General features: G+C 37.5%; 1 protein-coding gene across 1 annotated transcript in view; it reads left to right on the top strand.

Moving 5' to 3' along the window:
- The window catches only part of rftn1a (raftlin, lipid raft linker 1a), a 55458-nt gene extending 39651 nt beyond the window's left edge, over positions 1–15807 (top strand). Inside the window, exons 4-9 of the mRNA XM_056480086.1 lie at positions 701–1286; positions 3179–3382; positions 3522–3631; positions 11397–11500; positions 14981–15056; positions 15226–15807. Coding sequence (XP_056336061.1) covers positions 701–1286; positions 3179–3382; positions 3522–3631; positions 11397–11500; positions 14981–15056; positions 15226–15597 — 1452 coding nt within the window. The 3' untranslated portion in view covers positions 15598–15807. The remainder of the gene's footprint in view (positions 1–700; positions 1287–3178; positions 3383–3521; positions 3632–11396; positions 11501–14980; positions 15057–15225) is intronic.
- The last annotated feature ends 4584 nt before the right edge of the window (positions 15808–20391 follow it).

The following is a 20391-nucleotide window of genomic DNA, read 5'->3' as shown; positions in this document are numbered from 1 at the left end:
GGTAAACCGGAGCATGCGAACACACGGAGAACATGCAAACTTTACACAGAAATGCCAACTGGCCCAGCCGGGACTCAAACCAGCGACCTTCTTGCTGTGATGTGACAGTGCTAACCACTGAGCCACCGTGCCGCCCATTAGCAGAACCTGCAAAACAATAAAGAATGAACAGACAGAGAGCGCTTGTTCTATACTTGATAGAGTGTGAGAGGTGTACTATCTCAGGGGATAAAGAGAAGCAAAGGTCCATTTGTACACATGAGCCCCTTAGAAAGAAGCCATACAGCTCCTGATAATTCAAAACAGCAAACACTTGTCTCTGCTCCATCTTAAAAAGTTATCATAATCGTCGTAACAACACAAACACTGCTGTCATCTCAACAGAAAATCTTTCTTTCATTTGACTGGACAATGAAAAAAGACACAACTGAGTAGGCCACTTTTTCTGCTCAGAGTTGACTTTTGCAGGTGCACAGAGCACAACTGCAAAAACTTGAGACAAGTCACATAAGCAGCACGCAAAACGCTTGCAGCCATTAGACAACCATTAAAAAAGGCAAAAAGCTTATTTGGTGTAATCGGCGCCTAAGAAATTCTAAAACTAACTACAAATTCTGTCAAAGTATTTGTAAACTGTTTCACTAATTCAAGTAATCTACCCAGCCCTGTCAATATCTTACTACTATTCTTTGCATTGCAGGTGCAGGATTTGGCTGAGCAGGGTGATCTGTTTGTGGGGCTTCTGCCACAGCCTGGAGGGGGGCCGTATTATGTTGGTCACTGCGAACCAGAAGAGCTTTCATCATTGCACTCAAGTCCATGTTCTGTACATTATAGCAGCAGACCTCAAACCATCAGCCCTGTGAGCCAACAGGATAAAGACCATGGAGGTCATCAAAACCAAAATCCCACAAACTCAATGCCAGATACTGATAGCCAACACAATGAAGACTTTCTGAACCACAGCTATCAAAAACAAAGCACAGAGAGTAGCCAGTGCTGGAATAATCAGAACCCTTTCACTGACAACCATCAGCGTTCTGATTATCATTACTTAAATGCTGAAATTGAGTGTACACAAGCTGAGGATTTCAAGAACTGTTTGTCATCGGATGAGTTTATTTTAAGCACTTGTGCACCAGAGCCGCATCAGAAGCCGAGTGCTAGAAAGCAGTCTGTCCTGGCCAGCTGTGACTTGGCAGAAAACCACAAAAGAGAGCACAGAGAGCAGGTCAAAAGCCAGGACAAACCCAACAAGCAAACTGGACCCACCCAGATGATGAATCGTAAGTGTGAAGTTGATAGAAATACATAGAAAATGACAGGTTTAATAAAAAAATGTACAACTTAATAGAAATTATACAACAAATACCTCTTTATGATCAGCGATTTTAATGAAACTATTGTTTTCAGTACAATACTATTGTATTGAGGTGTTTTGTTGTGTGTTGTGTTGTGTTGTGCTGTTTTGTGTTGTGTTTTTTGTTTTGTTTTGTTTTGTTTTGTTTCATTTTCTCTTAAGGTGTGTTACAGTTTTTCTCAATTGCTTTGGCTCAATTCTCGATTGAAATTTTCCAAAACAATAAGTTTACATATCTGAACCATTAGCTTATTGTTCACTTTAGAGTGGCATTTCTTATTGATTTAATCAAATTGCAAATGCTTTGGCACGTGCAGACTGTAAGTACAGTCGTCTGTAGTTTGGACGAAAACTAATTGTATATGACTTGTTAATCAAACCTGATGAGTCAATTCTCATTTAAACTGTCAAACCCTTCAGAACTTCTCAATCATATTTCATCGTGTGAGCCATCACACTCAAACCTATTTATTCAATTATCATTAACGTTTGTGTATGCACATATTTACACCATAGATATCTGATATTGACATTCTTTGTAATGTCTGCAATACATTTTGCATTATCTATTTATCAATTAATTTTGGTATATATATACAGTTGAATAGATAGATAGATAGATAGATAGATAGATAGATAGATAGATAGATAGATAGATAGATAGATAGATAGATAGATAGATAGATAGATAGATAGATAGATAGATAGATAGATAGATAGATAGATAGATAGATAGATAGATAGATAGATAGATAGATAGATAGATAGATAGATAGATAGATAGATTGATTGATTGATTGATTGATTGATTGATTGCCCACAGTACATTCACAAATCTGAATTGCAGTAACATGCTTGTGCATTAGCAATAGGAAGAAGTGTAATCTCTGAAATATGAAATATACAAAACACTAATTGGACAAACAAGATTGCACTTTGCATGTAACACATTTGTACATAAATATATGTACTGTATAAATACAAATCTTTTTATTTTTATATGTACTATTGATTCCTCTCAACAAATATGAGATTTTTTAAACCTTAACTTCCATGGTCGACTGTCATGGTGAAAAAACATCTAATCATTTTGAGCAGTGTGGCTCGCACAATGACAAATACACTTTATGTTTTGATGGCCTTGCCCAAATTACTGACACAATAACTAGGTTTGAAGCATGAATTAACTGTTTTGGGTGAGTAATTACATTTTGCAGATGTGCAATAAGGTTCTGAAGTTCCAGCAAACAGGTTTATGATTTTCACTCACGGTTTAGAGAATGTTAAGTCTGTTTTGAAAAATGTGCCAAAGCGATTCAGAAAACTAATATGTGACTCTTCACATATTACATTATGCACTTCCAGTTCATGCCAGTTTTTGCTTTTTTGTTGTTGAAAAGTTTTGCAACACTAATAAGTCAAGACATACCTTCTTTCATTTATTTTCTTGCAGCACACATTGATTAACTATCCCTTTAACAAGTAGTTGCTCTGTTCAGTTTGTAAGTTTGTACATGTGGTTGAAACTAGCTGTATTTTGAAGGTTAGATTCCTTTGTTGAATGCAGTTGTCTATAATTTACCAAATTATGAAAAGAATAGGATTAATTGTTAAAATCACATGTAGGTTTAAAATCAATCAGTCTTCTTCAATCACTGTATAAAATCCTTCCATTACATACAAAAAATCTTGCTTGAGAAATTGGCCAGTTATTAATTAGTTTATAATTTTGTATATAATTCATAATAATGTCTCTTTAATATGTAGCGAAGGACACATCAGAAAAAACTTTCATGAAATATATCTCTGTATATATAGGTGTGCAGGTGTTTGCATTGTACAACCACACCATAGTCCTGTCAGGATCGCCAAAGTTCTTCTCTCTGAGGGTTCCGCTGCAGGTGCACAGGGAGGCGGGGCTTGTCAGCTCACTGGACTCTCTTTGGCTGGATCACATGACGCAGCACTTCAGAAACGGTGCTCAACTCATCGACGGCTACTTTCACCTGGGAGATGATGCAGGTACTGGAGATGGTGTGACTTTTTGAGAGGCAGTAGTTTTTTAATGTAAAAACATCTGTTCAAAACTATTCTAAAATAATTATCTTATTAATGCTTTTACCAAGATAACTTTAAATTCCTTTTCTTTCTTTATTTTCAGCATCTTCTTCCACTGTGGATAGTGTTTTTATTTTCCAGAGTGCTTCAGATGGTGTCGGGCTGACCACTGTGTATGATGCCATTGTAGTGGAGCAATGGACTGTGATTGATGTAAGTCTGTAGTGATCGAATTCACTGTCACATTTACAAATTCTTCTTAAATACACTTATATGACTGCAGACATACAGTGGAGATCAAAATTAGAGAACAACTTAAACTTTCCTAGATCTTGATGTGCTATTTTAAGTTATCCTAACAGGAGGAAAAGAGCCGTTTTTAAGCATATTTCTGCATATTTTAAGCATATTTTTGCATATTTAAGCTTATTCTGATGCACAGAATTAAAAAAAAGTTTTAGATTCATCACAGTTATTGGTTTTAATTTGACACCCTGTGGTAATTTCCTTAATTATCTGACAAACCGTGTTTAACTTCAGCCTAACTTTCCTGTTTTTACTGACTTTGCAAGATTGTCAGCCGTTCTAAAGTTAAGGAGACCTAACTGCTTAGAAGTTTGACTGGAAACACACGTGTCATGTGACTAAGCATTAGATTTAAAGCATCAGGGCATTTCACAAACATTTCGAGATGTGGCATAACTGCGTTTCTGCGTTTGATTGAACGTGTTCTATCCAAATCAATCGCATATAGCCTAGTGGACAGGTGTCAAAGCCAGTTCCTGGAGGCCCACAGCTCTGCAGAGTTTAGTTCAAACCCTAATTAAACACACCTGATCAAACTAATTGAGTCCTTTAGGCTTGTTTGAGACCTACAGGTAAGTGTGTTGAAGCAAGGTTGGAACTAAACTGTGCAGAGCTGCGGCCCTCCAGGAACTGGCTTTGACACCTGTGGCCTAGTGTATAGTGCGCCGACATACAGTCCAATTGGGGGACCTATACTTGGAATGTGTGCTCTGTATTAACCCATCCAAGTACACACACACACAGCAGTGAACAAACACACACCGTAAGCACACATACAATAAGTAATATGCATGCCTCCAGGCTGCATTTGATTGGTCACGTTTCTGAGTGAGATTACAAAGAGATTTTTCCCCCTGTTTTTAAGTTTATCTAATGGATTATCACTTGGTGGACTCATGGGAGGTCTGGTCTATAAAGAAGGTGTGTTAAGGTGCATTGTTGGTGTGTTGCTATTTTGAGGAATTGAATAGACTGAACTAAAAGCTTGTATTAAGTCTGGTGCAGAGCGCATTAGTTATGCACCTATGTGGGTCCAAACGCTTACACATCACATTGCTTAATACATGCAGGATGTACAGCAATATACAGATATCTTTACATGTGAAAAAAGTTAAAGGATTAAAATTTTACAAATTTCTCAATTTCTACATAAATATAAAAAACACTACCTCCATGCCTTCTTCATGTCGGGGGGCTTTTTTCAGTTTATTCATGTCAATTAGCATTTCTAATGTTCTAATGTATTAACAGTATTATTTATTATATGCATATTTATATTTGTTTTAATAAAAACAAGTGTAGATTTGTCCACCTGTTGGGTTCTGGAGACGTATGCATCACTATATGGGGCATAATAATAGGTCGTGTGTTTGGAATAACTCAGACCACACTTCGTTATTATTGTTTATTTATTCATTTTCTGGAAATTATAACTGAATTTAGAAATAGTTTTGAAACAAATCTTTTGTGCTTAACAAACTAAATTAAATATATAGGCTGATGGCTGTCTTCAGTGGAGTGCGTACAACATCGTATCCATATTCCATGAAAAGAGTAAAGAGTAAACGTATAGTAAAGAGGCCAAATGGAGCAGGCTCGTTCTTTATCCTTGCACTGCAGATTGTCTGTTTAACTGTTCTCTCGCTAGTGAAGTGTTCAGTTTTTCCACTTATAAAGTCCGCCATGTAAATAGCGAATGTGCCATGGCGCAACTGACTCTTAAAGGGAATGGGAGATGAGACTCTGATTAGTTTAATGCACGTTATGCTAAACACATCTATTCTCTAACTCATTAAGAGAATAAGCACAACCGTGTTAGACCATGCACCGGGGCGCAGAGCGTATTTTTCCATCCCTAAAATAGCAAAAGTGGATTCGGACGCACCTTTAATGCTTTTGCACTATTTGCTTTAGACTTTGCGCCTGGATCATCAAAAAAGTCTTTTGTTAGTTTAACATGTACTGTATATTGTGAACTTTGCCACAGATGTTTTGTAATGGGGCAACAAACACATGTAAACTGCTTAGTATAAGTGTTTAATGCATCTTTAAGCATCATATCATATCACTCACTATTTTTCTGAGAAAGAATGCCTGTAAACTTTTTAAAACTCCTCTGCTTGTTCAGAGGATAATTCCGGCCTGTGTTTTCATGTGCAGTTGAAGTCAGAATTATTAGCCCCCCTGTTTATTATTTTACCCAATTTCTGTTTAAAGGAGAGAAGATTTTTTTCCAACACATTTCTAAACATAATAGTTTTAATTACTCATTTCTAATAACTGATTTATTTTATCTTTGCCATGATGACTGAATAATATTTGACTAGATATTTTTCAAGACACTTCTATACAGCTTAAAGTGACATTTAAAAGCTTATCTAGGTTAATTAGGTTAACTAGGCAGATTAGGGTTATTAGGCAAGTTATTGTATGTCGATGGTTTGTTCTGTAGACTATTGAAAAAATAAATAGCTCAAAGGAGCTAATAATTTTGACCTAAAATAGTACATGCAAAATTAAAAACTGTTTTTTTTGTAGCCTAAATAAAACAAATAAGACTTTCTCCAGAAGAAAAAATATTATCAGACATACTGTGAAAATTTCCTTGCTCTGTTAAACATCATTTGGGAAATACTTAAAGGGCACCTATGGTGAAAAATCTACTTTTAAAGCTGTTTGGACAGACATATGTTCATGTATGGTGCATAGACCGTCATATTGGGGTGAAATAAACACACTCAGTCCTTTTTTTTTCAATTTAGCAACATAAAAACGGTGAACCAATTGGAGCGGTTTTCAGACCCACCGCAACTTTACATAGGAGTGCAGTCCCCCCGCCCACCGAATTGATTGACAGCTGCGCGTATTAACATGTCCCTTGTATAATCATATCAACAAGACCAGACGTGCGCAAAGCAACCGGGAATAAAAGGTTTGTTCAGTTCGCTAGGATCATCAATCATCATCGTATGTGATCAAGAGTTAGTTTCACATGTTTAAAATGTTTTAAAACAGAGCATGTGTGTAATGAATTACAGCGATTTAGCTTAGCTTTACTTCATCAGCACAGCCGCGTGTCAGAATAATTATAAAGGAAGACGCTTCAGTCCCGGTTTGTGGACGTTAAATCAGGTTTATTTTGAACATTAACATAACATATATCCATACAGCAGTGGAGATTAACCTGTAGCTTGTCACATTTGCATGCAAAAAGAGTGCAAAGCTGAACATGCTCTGTCTGTCTGTGTGTTTGTGTCTGCTGCGGTGTGTGCACGCGTGTGTATCTGTGTGTGTGTGTGTGTGTGTGTGTGCGCGCGCAAACTTTGTAACGACATTGTGTGTGACTCAACTGCACAACAAATACTAATTGGTAAAGTTCTTACTGTAGTATTTCTCACAAACACTACGTGAGATCTGCTTCCTTTAAGTCTGTCTGTTGTCTGACGCAGCCGAGGGAGGAGATTAAGGCACGCAGAAAGGCACGTAGAAACGGTAGGCGGGCAGGACTAGCCTTAAAGGGGCAGTACGACAAAACAGCCCCCTAGTGAAAAAATGTATCAAATAGAATCTTGTAAAAGGTATAATGAAAGATCTGATGGTTGTTTTGAGCTGAAACTTTACAGAAACATTCTGGAGATGCAAAACACTTATTTTAAATCTGAAAAAAGGGCTAACCTAGGTGCCCTTTAAAAAAAAGAATAAAGCATTCAAAGGGGGACTAATAATTCTAACTTCATCCGTACATTTAATTCACAAAACACAACTCTAAATACAGTACATCTCTGTCTGTACCTTTTGCTGAAGATAATTATAATTTGGCCTCTATTTTATTCAGAGCACATAACTGAGGAGCAGTAATGGAGTAGAAAACTTAGTGGACTACAGATAGCTCACTTACTCCTAATGTGAACCTCTTCTCCTTTTCAGTTAAAACCATCAGTTCCAGCATCTATATTTTAAAATATTTTTGGACAAATGATGTATGATTGTTTAGTATGTGTGTATTTCAGAGTACATCACTCTGTGCATGTGTGATTGAATATGAGTGAGTAAGGGACTGTCACAATCTGTGGAGTGTCAGAGCAGAACTTATTTTCACGGCAGTTCCAAATATGGTCAAACCCAAGCTTTTAACTCTAGAAGTAATTCATGAGGTCATAAATGAGCATGTAATACCAGTTCTGCATAGTGTTTGCACTTACCTAAGCAGGGTGTGAATTACAGGGGGGCGTAACAATAATGCTTTATTCCCCTGAAGCACTTCTTAACTAGATGCATGGAGGAGGTTAGCCCTTTAAGGTTAGTGACAGTTTTCTCTGATCTGGATCTTAAATAATAATATTAATAATCAAAATAATATAAATATGCTGGCGTCACAGTGGGTAGCATGATTGCCTCACAGCAAGAAGGTTGCTGGTTTGAGCCTCGGCTGGGTCAGTTGGCATTTCTGTGTGGAGTTTGCATGTTCTCCCCGTGTTCACGTGGGTTTCCTCCAGGTGCTTCGGTTTCCCCACAATAGATGACTATAGATGAATTGGGTAAGTTAAAAATTGTATGTGACTGAGTGATTATGGATGTTTCCCAGTGGTGGGTTGCTGCTGGAAGGGCATCCGCTGCGTAAAACATGTGCTGGATAAGTTGGTGGTTCATCTCGCTGTGGCGACCCCAGATTAATAAATGGACTAGGCTGAAAAGAAAATTAATGAAAGAATTAATGAAATATGCATTTGACGACCCCTATAAGTGAATGTATGATCAAAAGTCCTTTCAACAGCCTAAAATTGTTAAATCTAGAGGACCGATGGAGATCGTAAGTGTTCACAAGACATTTTTATTGTAAAATAGCTGTTTGTACCTACATACAGTATAGTCTAAAAGTAAAGTAAAATTAGATGCATAATTTGACCTAAAGTAACTTCTGAAGTAATTAATCAGAGGTTAGTGTAGGTCATAATACTAAATATCCCTCTAAACACTGAAAACTTAATTCGTTTTATTTAAAAAAGAAAATAGATGTAATTTAAATAAATACTTACATTTGATTTGCTGAAGGTGGCTTAGTGGTTAACACAATCGCCTCACAACAAGAAGGTCGCCAGTTCCAGTCCCAACTAGGTCAATTGGCATTTCTGTGTAGAGTTTGCATGTTCTCTCCGTGTTGGTGTGGGTTTCCTCCGTGTGCTCCAGTTTCCCCCACAGTCCAAAGACATGCGCTATAGGTGAATTGAATAAACTAAATTGGCCGTAGTGTATGTGTGTGAATGAGAATGTATGGATGTTTTCCAGTACTGGATTGCAGTTGGAAGGGCATCCGCTGTGGCGATCCCTGATGAATAAAAGAACTAAGCTGAAGGAAAATTAATGATACACTGAAGCATGTATTACGCAAACTATCAATACTGAAAATTGACCCCCTCTATCGTCAATGTATGATTCGCACCCTGCCACATTCCGTACCATATAGATATCATCGAAGAATTTAACATTTTGAATTAATGCACCTTTAACTATTTCTTTTTCAAAGCTCTTTCAGGGCAATACCTGAAACTGAGACGCGTGTCAAAATATTTCAAAGCCTCGACATATTTGTTTCGACTGTTTCAGTGTTTTACAAAGCCTCATTCTTCTCAGCACCACAGAGACCCTTTGACAGCAGGTTGTCCAGAGGGAGGGCAAAAGGTATGAGCCTTTCAGTCACAGCAAGCTGGTCGTTCCAAACCGGTGATTTCTACATAATGGACCCTTTTCCCATTTCCGGGATTCTGAGTAGCGGAAGTCATCACAGTTGGGTAAACTTAAAGCGCAGTGAATGGAAGAGGAAAACAAATACTTTTTTTACAATCCTGTTTGCTGAAATAATAAAAGAAAAACTCCACGATAGTGTTATCAAGACTTTCAGAAAAAGGAATAAAAATGTGTGAGGCTGATAACGGCAGCCAGAAGAGAGAATAACGTCAAATTTACTGTCCTGGTTCATAGACATTGCGTTAGAAACACCTCACATAAGTGGTAATTAGTTTTTTGTAATTTGAGGTAAAAATGATATAGTACATACATACACTCACCGGCCACGCTATTAGGTAAACCTTACTAGTACTGAGTTGGACCCCCTTTTGCCTTCAGAACTGCCTTAATCCTTCATGGCATAGATTTAACAAGGTACTGAAAAATTCCTCAGAGATTTTGGTTCATATTGTATGACAGCATCACGCAGTTGCTGCAGATTTGTCGACTGCACATCCACGATGCGAATCTCCCGTTCCACCACATCCCAAAGGTGCTCTATTGGATCTGGTGACTGTGGAGGCCATTTGAGTACAGTGAACTCTTTATTTTGTTCAAGAGTCCAGTCTGAAATGATTCATGCTTTATGATTTGCCGCGTTATGCTGCTGAAAGTAGCCATCAGTAGATGGATACACTGTAGTCATAAAGGGATGTACATGGTCAGTAACAACACTCAGGTAGACTGTGGCATTGACACGATGCTTAATTGGTACTAATATGCCAAAGTGTGCCACGAAAGTATCCCCCACACCATTACACCATCATCACCAGTCTGAACCGTTGATACAAGGCTGGATGGATTCATACTTTCAAGTTGTTGATGCCAAATTCTGACTCTACCATCCGAATGTCGCAGCAGAAATTGAGACTCATCTGACCAGGCAACTTTTTTGTCCAATTTTGGTGAGCCTGTGCAAACTGTAGCCTCGGTTTCCTGTTCTTAGCTGACAGGAGTGGCACCTGGTGTGGTCTTCTGATGCTGTAGACCATCCGCCTCAAGGTTTGACATGTTGTGTGTTCAGAGATGCTCTTCTGCATACCTCGGTTGTAGCGAGTGGTTATTTGAGTTACTGTTGCCTTTCTATTAGATCAAACCAGTCTGGCCATTCTCCTCTGACCTCTAGCATCAACAAGGTATTTGTGCCAACAGAACTGCCACTCACTGGATATTTTGTCTTTTTCGGACCATTCTGTGTAAACCCTAGAGATGGTTGTGCATAAAAATCCAAGTAGATCAACAGTTTCTGAAATACTCAGACCAGCCCAACTGGCACCAACAACCATGCCATGCTTAAAGTCACTTAAATCACCTTTCTCCCCATTCTGATGCTCGGTTTGAACTACAGCGGATCGTCTTGACCATGTCTACATGCCTAATGCATTTAGTTGCTGCCGTGTGATTGGCTGATTAGAAATTTGCGTCAACGAGCAGTTGGACAGGTGTACCTAATAAAGTACATATAAATTCATTAGATTTTTTTTTTTTAAATCAAAATATTTAAAAAAATTCAAGGATTTAAGATGATTATGACCGTTAAACATGCTATAACAGTCTTGTGAAAAAAGTCTATTGGATCTTTACAAACTCATACACGTCCCCCAAAATTATTCTCTTTGTTCAGTCAGTTCAACACTGCAGCTGGAATTGCTCTTCAGCTCAGCTCTGAACAGGATAAGGATCTGTATCTCAACAAACTGATTTTTAACATTTAAGAGAATTTGGACTAAAAGCAGACTTTGCAGTGACCAAACCTCTCATCAACAGGAAGCATCAAAGGACTAACCATTGCTGAGGACAATGTATTCATAAGTTGATCTCTAATTGTGATCTCCACTGTATGTGCTTTAACACATTCTGTTGTTTAACTGCCGCTCGTGTTTTGCAGGGTGTTGCAGTGAAGACAGACTACATCCCTCTGCTTCAGTCTCTGGCTCCATACGGCTGGAGACTGATGTGTGTGTTGCCCACCCCCATCGTCAAAATGAAGAGGTTTTAAATTCATATTAATCAGGGTTTATTGCATTCACTGTTACAGTTCATTGGATAATCAGAGGATAAGCAATGCAAAGAAATATTCTCAGTTTTAAGAATCATTGTAAAGTTGCAGGTACATTTCAGGCATTTACCATTCATTTCCTTAAACTGGAATGACAACAAATGTGTTTAAAGAGAATTCAATCTATTTTATTGTAAAATAGTGCAAAATGATTGAATGTGAACAATTCATTTTGTTACTGAATGATGTTTCAATTATTTTTAAACCACTAAGAGTTGAGATTTTCCTCCATATTGTGATTTAGCTTTAGATGCTAAACAGAAACTGGTTGGCATGTCTAATTTTTATTTTATTATTAATTTTTTTTCATCATATTATTGGTTTTAAAAAGTGAATGTGAAATTCACTGAAACAGCACAATAACAGAGCTGACTATCCGTGTATTCTAAACATTTTCTTCAAATTAATGAGTGAATAATAATCAAATTTAGTTTAGTTTATTTAAAAAGCGCAATAAAACAACAGTTGTTGACCATTGTGCTGTACAAACTTAAAAGCAAATTAACAAAGATAGACAGCAACAGATAAGACAACATAGAATACATCCAACATACAACACAGCATCAACAATAAATAACAAGACACCAGAAAGGTACAATAGGATCATTTTTCTCCCAATTTAAAAGCTCTTTCTAGAAGGTGTAGTTTAAGTTTCCCTCTGAACAAAGATTAATTGGAAATTGTTCTAATAGACATAGGCAGCCCGTTCCACATTTTAGGACCTACTACAGAGAAAGCTTAATCTCCTTTTTTCTTCAATTTGGATCTGGGAACGACTAGCATTTTCTGACCTTAAATATCTGCCAGATATTTTAACAATAATAAGATTAAAGAGATTAATCAAGCCTCTAAATCTTCCAGAGTTTCTCGCAGTTTCCCACCAGATGAAGTGACATCACTTGGAGCATGTCACATGCTTTTTCTAGAAGTGCTTTGCAGATTGTTGTGCCTTTTTATAATCCATGTAACTGAGTTGCCCAGAACATAGGGACAGACACAAAGTGTATTTGTTATTGCTGACATTGCCAATAATACATAAAATAGATTCACACAAAAGTTTACTCAACTTAGTAATCACAAAAAATAAAGTTTTTAATTCAAATAATCTTATTTCATAATAGTTGAATGTGAATGTATAGTTTAGGTTGCAATAACTTCTTTTTGTTGTTTTTGAAAAATAATAGAAGGATTACTTGGAGACGCAAAATGTACCTGCAATTCTAAAAGCACTAGAATCATTATTCAGTGGGTACGGAAAGTATTCAGGCCCCCTTAAATTTTTCACTCTTTGTTAAATTGCAGCCATTTGCTAAAATCATTTGAGTAAATTTTTTTTTCTCTTTAAATGTACACACAGCACCCCACATTGACAGAAAAACCCAATTTAGTTTGTGACTAAATTTGTTCTCAATTCGGTTGCACCACATGTTGTTAGGGCAAAGCGTAGTTAGTAGGTCATAAGCTCTCCATAAAGTCATGCGTAGTCGCATTGAATGACGTAATATCCAATAAAAAGCATTTTCAAAATTACAGTCAGTCACTAATAGCAGATGATGCTCACACCTGCATCGTGAGCCGTGAATGCACGCAAAATACACATGAAGATATCAAAACATTTAACTTAAATTTTTTATATCCTACACATGAAAGAAAAAAGAGCAGGGAGAAGAACTCAGTCATGACGAAATTCTCGTTTTAATTGATGGATACAATTAACACAAAACACTTTGAGAGGAAAATAAGGCTGTGAGTAGAGGGAGATCATTCTGCATTATGATCGTGAGCTCCTCTATGTAAACTAATCTCACCGTTGTCTCTTTTCTACTGTTATACATGGGGGGAGGCTGCCGTAAATATTTAGTTGGAACGTAGAGTTACATTTAAACTAAGTTCAGTGGTGCAACACTAAAATATGTAGTAGTGCGTAAATTGTAACTTAGTGTCCCTTTAAATCACAACTAGGCTACGTTTTAACTTGCGCACTGCTGGTGCAACTGCCCCACATCCTTTCCTGTGACACTCATATATTTAACTCAGGTGCTGTTCATTTCTTGTGATCACCCTTAAGATGGTTCTACACCATCATTTGAGCCCAGATGTGTTTGATTATTCTGACTGGACTTGATTAGGAAAGCTACACACCTGTCTATATAAGACCTTACAGCTCACAATGCATGTCAGAGCAAATGAGAATCATGAGGTCAAAGGAACTGCCTGAAGAGCTCAGAGACAGAATTGTGGCTAGGCACAGATCTGGCCAAGCTTACAAAAAAATATGTTGTACTTAAGGTTCCTAAGAGCACAGTGGCCTCCATAATCCTTAAATGGAAGACTTTTGGACGACCAGGACCCTTCCTAGAGCTGGCCGTCCAGCCAAACTGAGCTATTCTGGGGGAAGAGCTTTAGTGAGAGAGGTAAAGATGAACCCAAAGATCACTGTGGCTGAGCTCCAGAGATGCAGTCGGGAGATGGGAGAAAGTTTCAGAAAGTCAACCATCACTGCAGTCCACCACCAGTCAGAGCTTTATGGGAGAGTGGCCCGACACATGAAAGCCCACATGGAGTTTGCTAAAAAATAACACCTGAATGACTCCAAGATGGTGAGAAATAAGATTCTCTGCTCTGATGAGACCAAGATAGAACTTCTGGCCTTAATCCTAAGTAGTATGTGTGGAGAAAACCAGGCACTTTTTATCACCTGTTCAATACAGTCCCAACAGTGAAGTATGGTGGTGGCAGCATCATGCTGGGGGGGGTGTTTTTCAGCTGCAGGGACAGGACGACTGGCTGCAATCGAGGGAAAGATGAATGAGGCCAAGTACTAGGATATCCAGGACGAAAACCTTCTCCAGAGTGCTCAGGACCTCAGACTACCTTTCGATAAGCCAATGACCCTAAGCACAAAGCTAAAATAACGAAGGAGTGGCTTTACAACAACTCTGTGACTGTTCTTGAATGGCCCAGCCAGAGCCCTGACTTAAACCCAATTGAGCATCTCTGGAGAGAACTAAAAATGGCTGTCCACCAACATTTACCATCTAACCTGACAAAACTGGAGAGGATCTGCAAGAACGAATAGCAGAGGATCCCCAAATCCAGGTGTGAAAGACTATCCCTCCCAAAAAGGCTCATGGCTGTGTTAGGTCAAAAGGATGCTTCTATGTGTATATTTCAGTTTTGTTTTTTTTGTTTTTTTTTAATAAATGTGCAAAAATGTCAACAATGCTGTGTTTTTCTTTCAATATACAGTGCTGTGTGTACATTAATGAGGAAAAACATGAACAAATGATTTTAGCAAATGGCTGCAATATAACAAAGAGTAAAAAACTGAAGGGTGTCTGAATACTTTCTGTACGTACATCATTTATTAGACATCACTATTTCATACCTCTGATTTGTTGTTTTTGTCTTAGTGATGGAAGTTTGGCCACAAAGCAGATCCTGTTCCTCCAGAGACCTATACTGCCTCGCAAGAGGAGAGACTTGACAGTGCGTATACATGACACAAAGTTTATTTCTGACATAAAAAAGAAAAGATTCTGCTAAAATTAGATTAGAGCTGTCTAAGAGAACTCTGTGAAATTGTAATAGCATTGTCAGTTCTCTTTAAAATCCTCAAAAGCAGCTCAGTGGCTGACAGTTTGTGTGTGTTTTCCAGAAACTGCATCTCAGAGGTCAAAACAAAAGAAACATGAACGGTAAAGGGACACAAGAGAGGGAAACGTCACCGCTAGCAACGATTGAGAGAGAAATGGAAAGAATGGAAAGAGAAAACACAAGTCTGATGAGAAAACGTGAGATTATCCTAAAGGAAAACGGGCAGAATTTGCCAGAAAGCCCTGAGAAGAGAGATCAAGCAGAAAGAACGGTGGAATCCCACACGCTGAGGATTGGCATTCCAAAACTCAGCCCGGTAAAAAAGGACGTTACAAACAGCAATAAGGAAATAAATCGTGCAATTACATGTGGTAAACTACGGGATGTGCGAGCGGTGGTAACAGAGAGAGCTTTATTCTCTGGAGTCTGCTGACAGTATTCATGTATGCATATTTAACCATTACAATATGTTCATGTTTATTCAGGCAGAACACACTCTCCGCAGATCCATGTCTGGGCATATACATATACATCTGCTGACGGAGTGATTGTCCTGGTAAGAGATGTTTGAATCTCACCACTCTTAAATATTTGGGGTTTTTAAAGGAATAGTTCACTCAAAAATGAATAGTTACTTACTGTACTCACAATGAATTTCTGTCGAACACAAAACAAGATATTCTGACCACTGTTAGAAAAATACTGTAGCTGTTTTTAATGACTGATTTTTTTCAGTAGGCTTACACTACCTGACAAAAGTTTTGTCGTTGATCTCAGTTGTAAGAGCAACAAATATTAACTTGACTTCTAGTTGATAGTTAGGAAAAGTGGCAGAAGGTACTGATTCTGATGAATCATCTGTTGAACTGCATCTCAATCATCACAAATACTGCAGAAGACCTATTGGAACCTGCATGGACCCAAGATTCCTATAGAAATCAGTCAAGTTTGGTGAAGGAAAAATCATGGTTTGGGGTTACATTCAGTATAGCAGGTGTGCGAGAGATCTGCAGAGTGGATAGCAACATCAACAGCCTGAGGTATCAAGACATTTGTGCTGCCCGTTACAATACAAACCACAGGAGAGGGCAAATTCTTCAGAAGGATAGCACTCCTTCTCATACTTCAGCCTCCACATCAGTTCCTGAAAGCAAAGAAGGTCAAGGTGCTCCAGGATTGGCCAGCCCAGTCACCAGAAATGAACATTATTGAGCATGTCTGGGGTAAGATGAAGGAGGAGGCATTGGAGATGAATCCAGAGAATCTTGAACTATGGGAGTCCTCATAAGTGACAAGAATTTTGTCTAAGCAAAGTCAGACCTTACTGTCCTAATTAAGTAAAAATCAAGGCATGATCATATTTTATTTTGGGAAAATAAGCATAATCTAGAAGCCTTTGCCTTTCATATAAGCCACGTCTGATACCAAATGATCTAATGAACTAAAAGTCAAGTTATTATTTGTTGTTCCTAAAACTTGGATAGGCTAGAAGACTTTTGTCAGGTGGTGTATATCTCCCTTCATGTTCAACGAAAGAAAGAAATTCAAACAGGTTTGGAACAAGTGAAGGAAGAGTAAATGGATGTACAATTTTGATAGAACTATCCCTTTAAGGTAAACTGCTGTAGAAAATAGCTGGTGATTCAAACATGTGTGAACATCCATTTGATGAGCTAATGCTACATGCTAAACAATGTGTTGAGACTTGTACCTATGTGAACTGTGATGTTAGCTTGTTTTATTACATACAGTATTAGCATATGCAAAATATCATGCACTAGCTCAAATGCGTAATGGTTTTTTTATTATTTCTTGAAGGATGGCAGTAACTGATGTCTATCTCTGTAAAGTGACAGTTTTAGTAAATGTCTGTGAGAGTTAATGATGTAAATAGAGGCTTTCAATAATGGGCTTTTGATGCTAATTAAATGCTCGTCATTTACAGCAACAGCTTGCCGATTTCAATGTTAATTATCATAATGACTTCACACCATTGGTGGTATAGATCATGTTAATCTCAAACATCTCCCCCATGATCTGACTGGACAACTATATTGAACAATACAGATTTTTCTCAATTGTTGTTATCAAAATAAATTACGGTTTAAATGGGCAGTTCACTCCAAAATAAAAATGTACTCACTTTTTACTTCTGTTGAATAGTAAAGAATAACCACTGACATCCATAGTAGGAAAAACAAACACTATGGAAGTCAATGGGAATGGTTTCTTGTTTCCAGAAAGAAAAGAACTCAAACTGGTTTGGATCAAGAGTGAGTAAATGACGACAGAATTGTCCATTTTGGGTGAACTGTCATTTTAAACAGTAACTGAAATTAAGTCTAATTGTAGTTGGTAAGAAAACCTTTTTATCAATCATATTTAAAAATATGCACACATGCACTTTATTTATTAATAAATTACATCCAAATTAGGTCGAAAGCAAAGCATTTCTTGTTTTGTCAAATTCAGCAATCGCATAAATGATGAATTGAATTTCAGTTTGAATCACTAGGTATTACTGTGACCATTAAATAGCGGTCAAGTAAATGTTTGCAAGTTAATTCTATAATAATTTTTCACACTATAGAAAATATTAATTAAAAATAAAGTAGCACAATTCTAAAAATAAAGAAAATCTTAGTATGCCTAGGCATAGTCAAATAATAAATGATCAGTATATGGGAATGGGCATACTGTAAGCCTCAGACACCATTCTTTCATCGTTCTCATGTAAATTCCACAAGTGCAAAACCCTGGTGGACAAAACGCCAATCAGAGTACAAAGCAGACTGTTGATTGACTCACGCCCTCTGCTTGCATGTACTTTAGGTCATTCATCCGGACCTGTTAAACAGCCGTGTCATTAGGAGAACACAGACTGATATTTAGCTCTGGGATCATTAATATGCACACCTTAGGCTGTGTTTGATTAGCCACAACATTTCCTAGTGAGAAAACAATGATCATTTTCCTCCCTTAGTTTTTAAAAACTTTATTTTTAACTTACTATGGATGTAGGACTTTTATTTTGAAAATGAGAGATGCAGATTGTTTACGATGTGTTACTGAGCAATGACTGTATGAGACATATTCAAACTTGCGTCAGAACGCAAAATGCAGGATTAACAGATGGTACATTAATTCAGCCTTACTTCGAAGAGGCTTAAGGTATGTTTAATTGTGTTTCATCATGTTTATTGTGAAATTCGATGTGTATGTTTCAACAAACACATGTAGACTACTGAATCATGCCAAATCACTCGGCTCAACTGTCATCAACTCCTGACTGTTTTCTTTGACATTATAGCTTAAAAATACAACACAATACATCTCTATCGTCTCTTTTGTCAATTTTAATTATAAAACAGCCTTTATCCACAACAGATCTTGTGAGCAAAATAATGTTTCACTGATGGTTTTATATTGGACAGCGCACTCTCTCCATGTCAGTAAAATAAACCATTAAGGTAAAAAGATTTAACTAGGCATCGGCTTTGTTTGTTAAAATAGTTTTTTTTTTTTTTTACAAATCAAGTATTATTATATTGCCCTTGTTTAGCGTACAGTGTGTGTGTGTGTGTGTATGTGAGAGCTGAACATCAAAGCGGAGCTCATTAACATTCAAGACTGATCCAAATATGGTCAATTGTGGACCTTCTGGTTCTACGGTTATATTATGGAGTTATAAATGAGCATATAAAACCTGTTTCAGGAGATTTATTTTACTTTAAACCACATACCTACTATGTAGATATCAGAGAACAATTGAACTTGCAGTATATGACACCTTTAAGAGCAATTCCAAGTTTTAACCAGATAAGATTTTTAAAAATCAATCCATATTAACAATTTCCAGCCTTTTTTTTCATAATTTTCCACATCATATTTTATTGTTTAATGCCCAGGTGTTAAACACAGTTTCTGGAGGGCCATAGCTCTGCACAGTTTAGTTCCAACCCTCATTAAACACACCTGATCAAACTAATTGAGTCCTTCAGGCTTGGTTGAAACCTACAGGTAAGTGTGTTAAACCAGGATTGGAACTAAACTGTGCAGGGCTGCAACCCTTCTGCTGCGAACTAAGTTTGACACCCCTGGTTTAATGTTTTTCTAACACCATGTAATGTGCAGCAGAACCATTTCCAGTTATCTTTGTTGTTTACGGCTCTGATTCTAGCTAGTTTACTGATGTATAATCTAAATATATTAAAGAGCCCCTATTATGGGTTTTTGAAAATGAGCTTCCATCCAGTGTGTAACACAGCTCTGAGAAAACAAAATTTAGCTGATGTTTAAATCTGAATGTTCTCTGTTTAAAACTATTGATTCTTTAACAAAATAGTCGACTCAGAGTCAAATAAATGAATCGTGTTGGGTTCGGATCTTTTGTCTGAACGCATCGATGTCGACACGGTACATCACCAAATATGAAGTGCTGGATCCAGTAAAATGTGAATGCGCCTTTCCCTTCAGACACTAGCGGAGCGTGGGGGGGAATCACAGGACTGATCACAACACAAAGATGACGATCACTAACAGATGGAGATTCGGCTGCGGGGAATAAAGGGTTAAAGTTTAATTTCACAACAAACCAAAGTGTAGCCAACCTAGTGCTGTGTTTGTTCCTGTCATTTTTCTGATGATTGATACAGCATGTATGGGACTTTGCCAGTAACTGTTACAGTTCATATGGACCAGTTTCTTTTTACTCCGAATCATAACGTGTAGGTGTAATTAAAATTGTTGCCTCATTCTGTGTAGTTTGCAAAATATGTGTGTAATTGTGTGTTGTAAGTTGTAATCACTCCACGCGGCTTGTAATCACTTATCTATTTTAGATCAGTGCTTGTAATGCATTTCTCAGGTTAAACAACATTAAAAATGAGTCACATGCTTCTTCCTTTACTGATTTAAATGCGTTTCAGAACTCGCGATCCTCTGCCATTTGTCTTCTCTGCCATCAGCTGTTCATACACACACACAGCGCGATCAATTTTTGCCACTGTGTGGATTAATACTGAATGTGTGTCATTGTTATTACTTGGGGTTAGGGTTAAAAGTAGAGTTACATACTGGTGTTTAACTGCATTGCTTTATTGCAATCCTGCATTGGGCTCTCCTGTACTCTGTGCCACTACCGGACAAGGTGTGGCAGTTCATTTGCTCACCCACAGGCCAATGAAGATGTAAGTGATTTTTTTTTCTCTCCAGAAGAACATTAAAG

Source organism: Danio aesculapii, chromosome 19 (assembly GCF_903798145.1).
Source record: "Danio aesculapii chromosome 19, fDanAes4.1, whole genome shotgun sequence".
NCBI lineage: Eukaryota > Metazoa > Chordata > Actinopteri > Cypriniformes > Danionidae > Danio > Danio aesculapii.
This window is presented reverse-complemented; position numbering and strand designations above follow the sequence as displayed.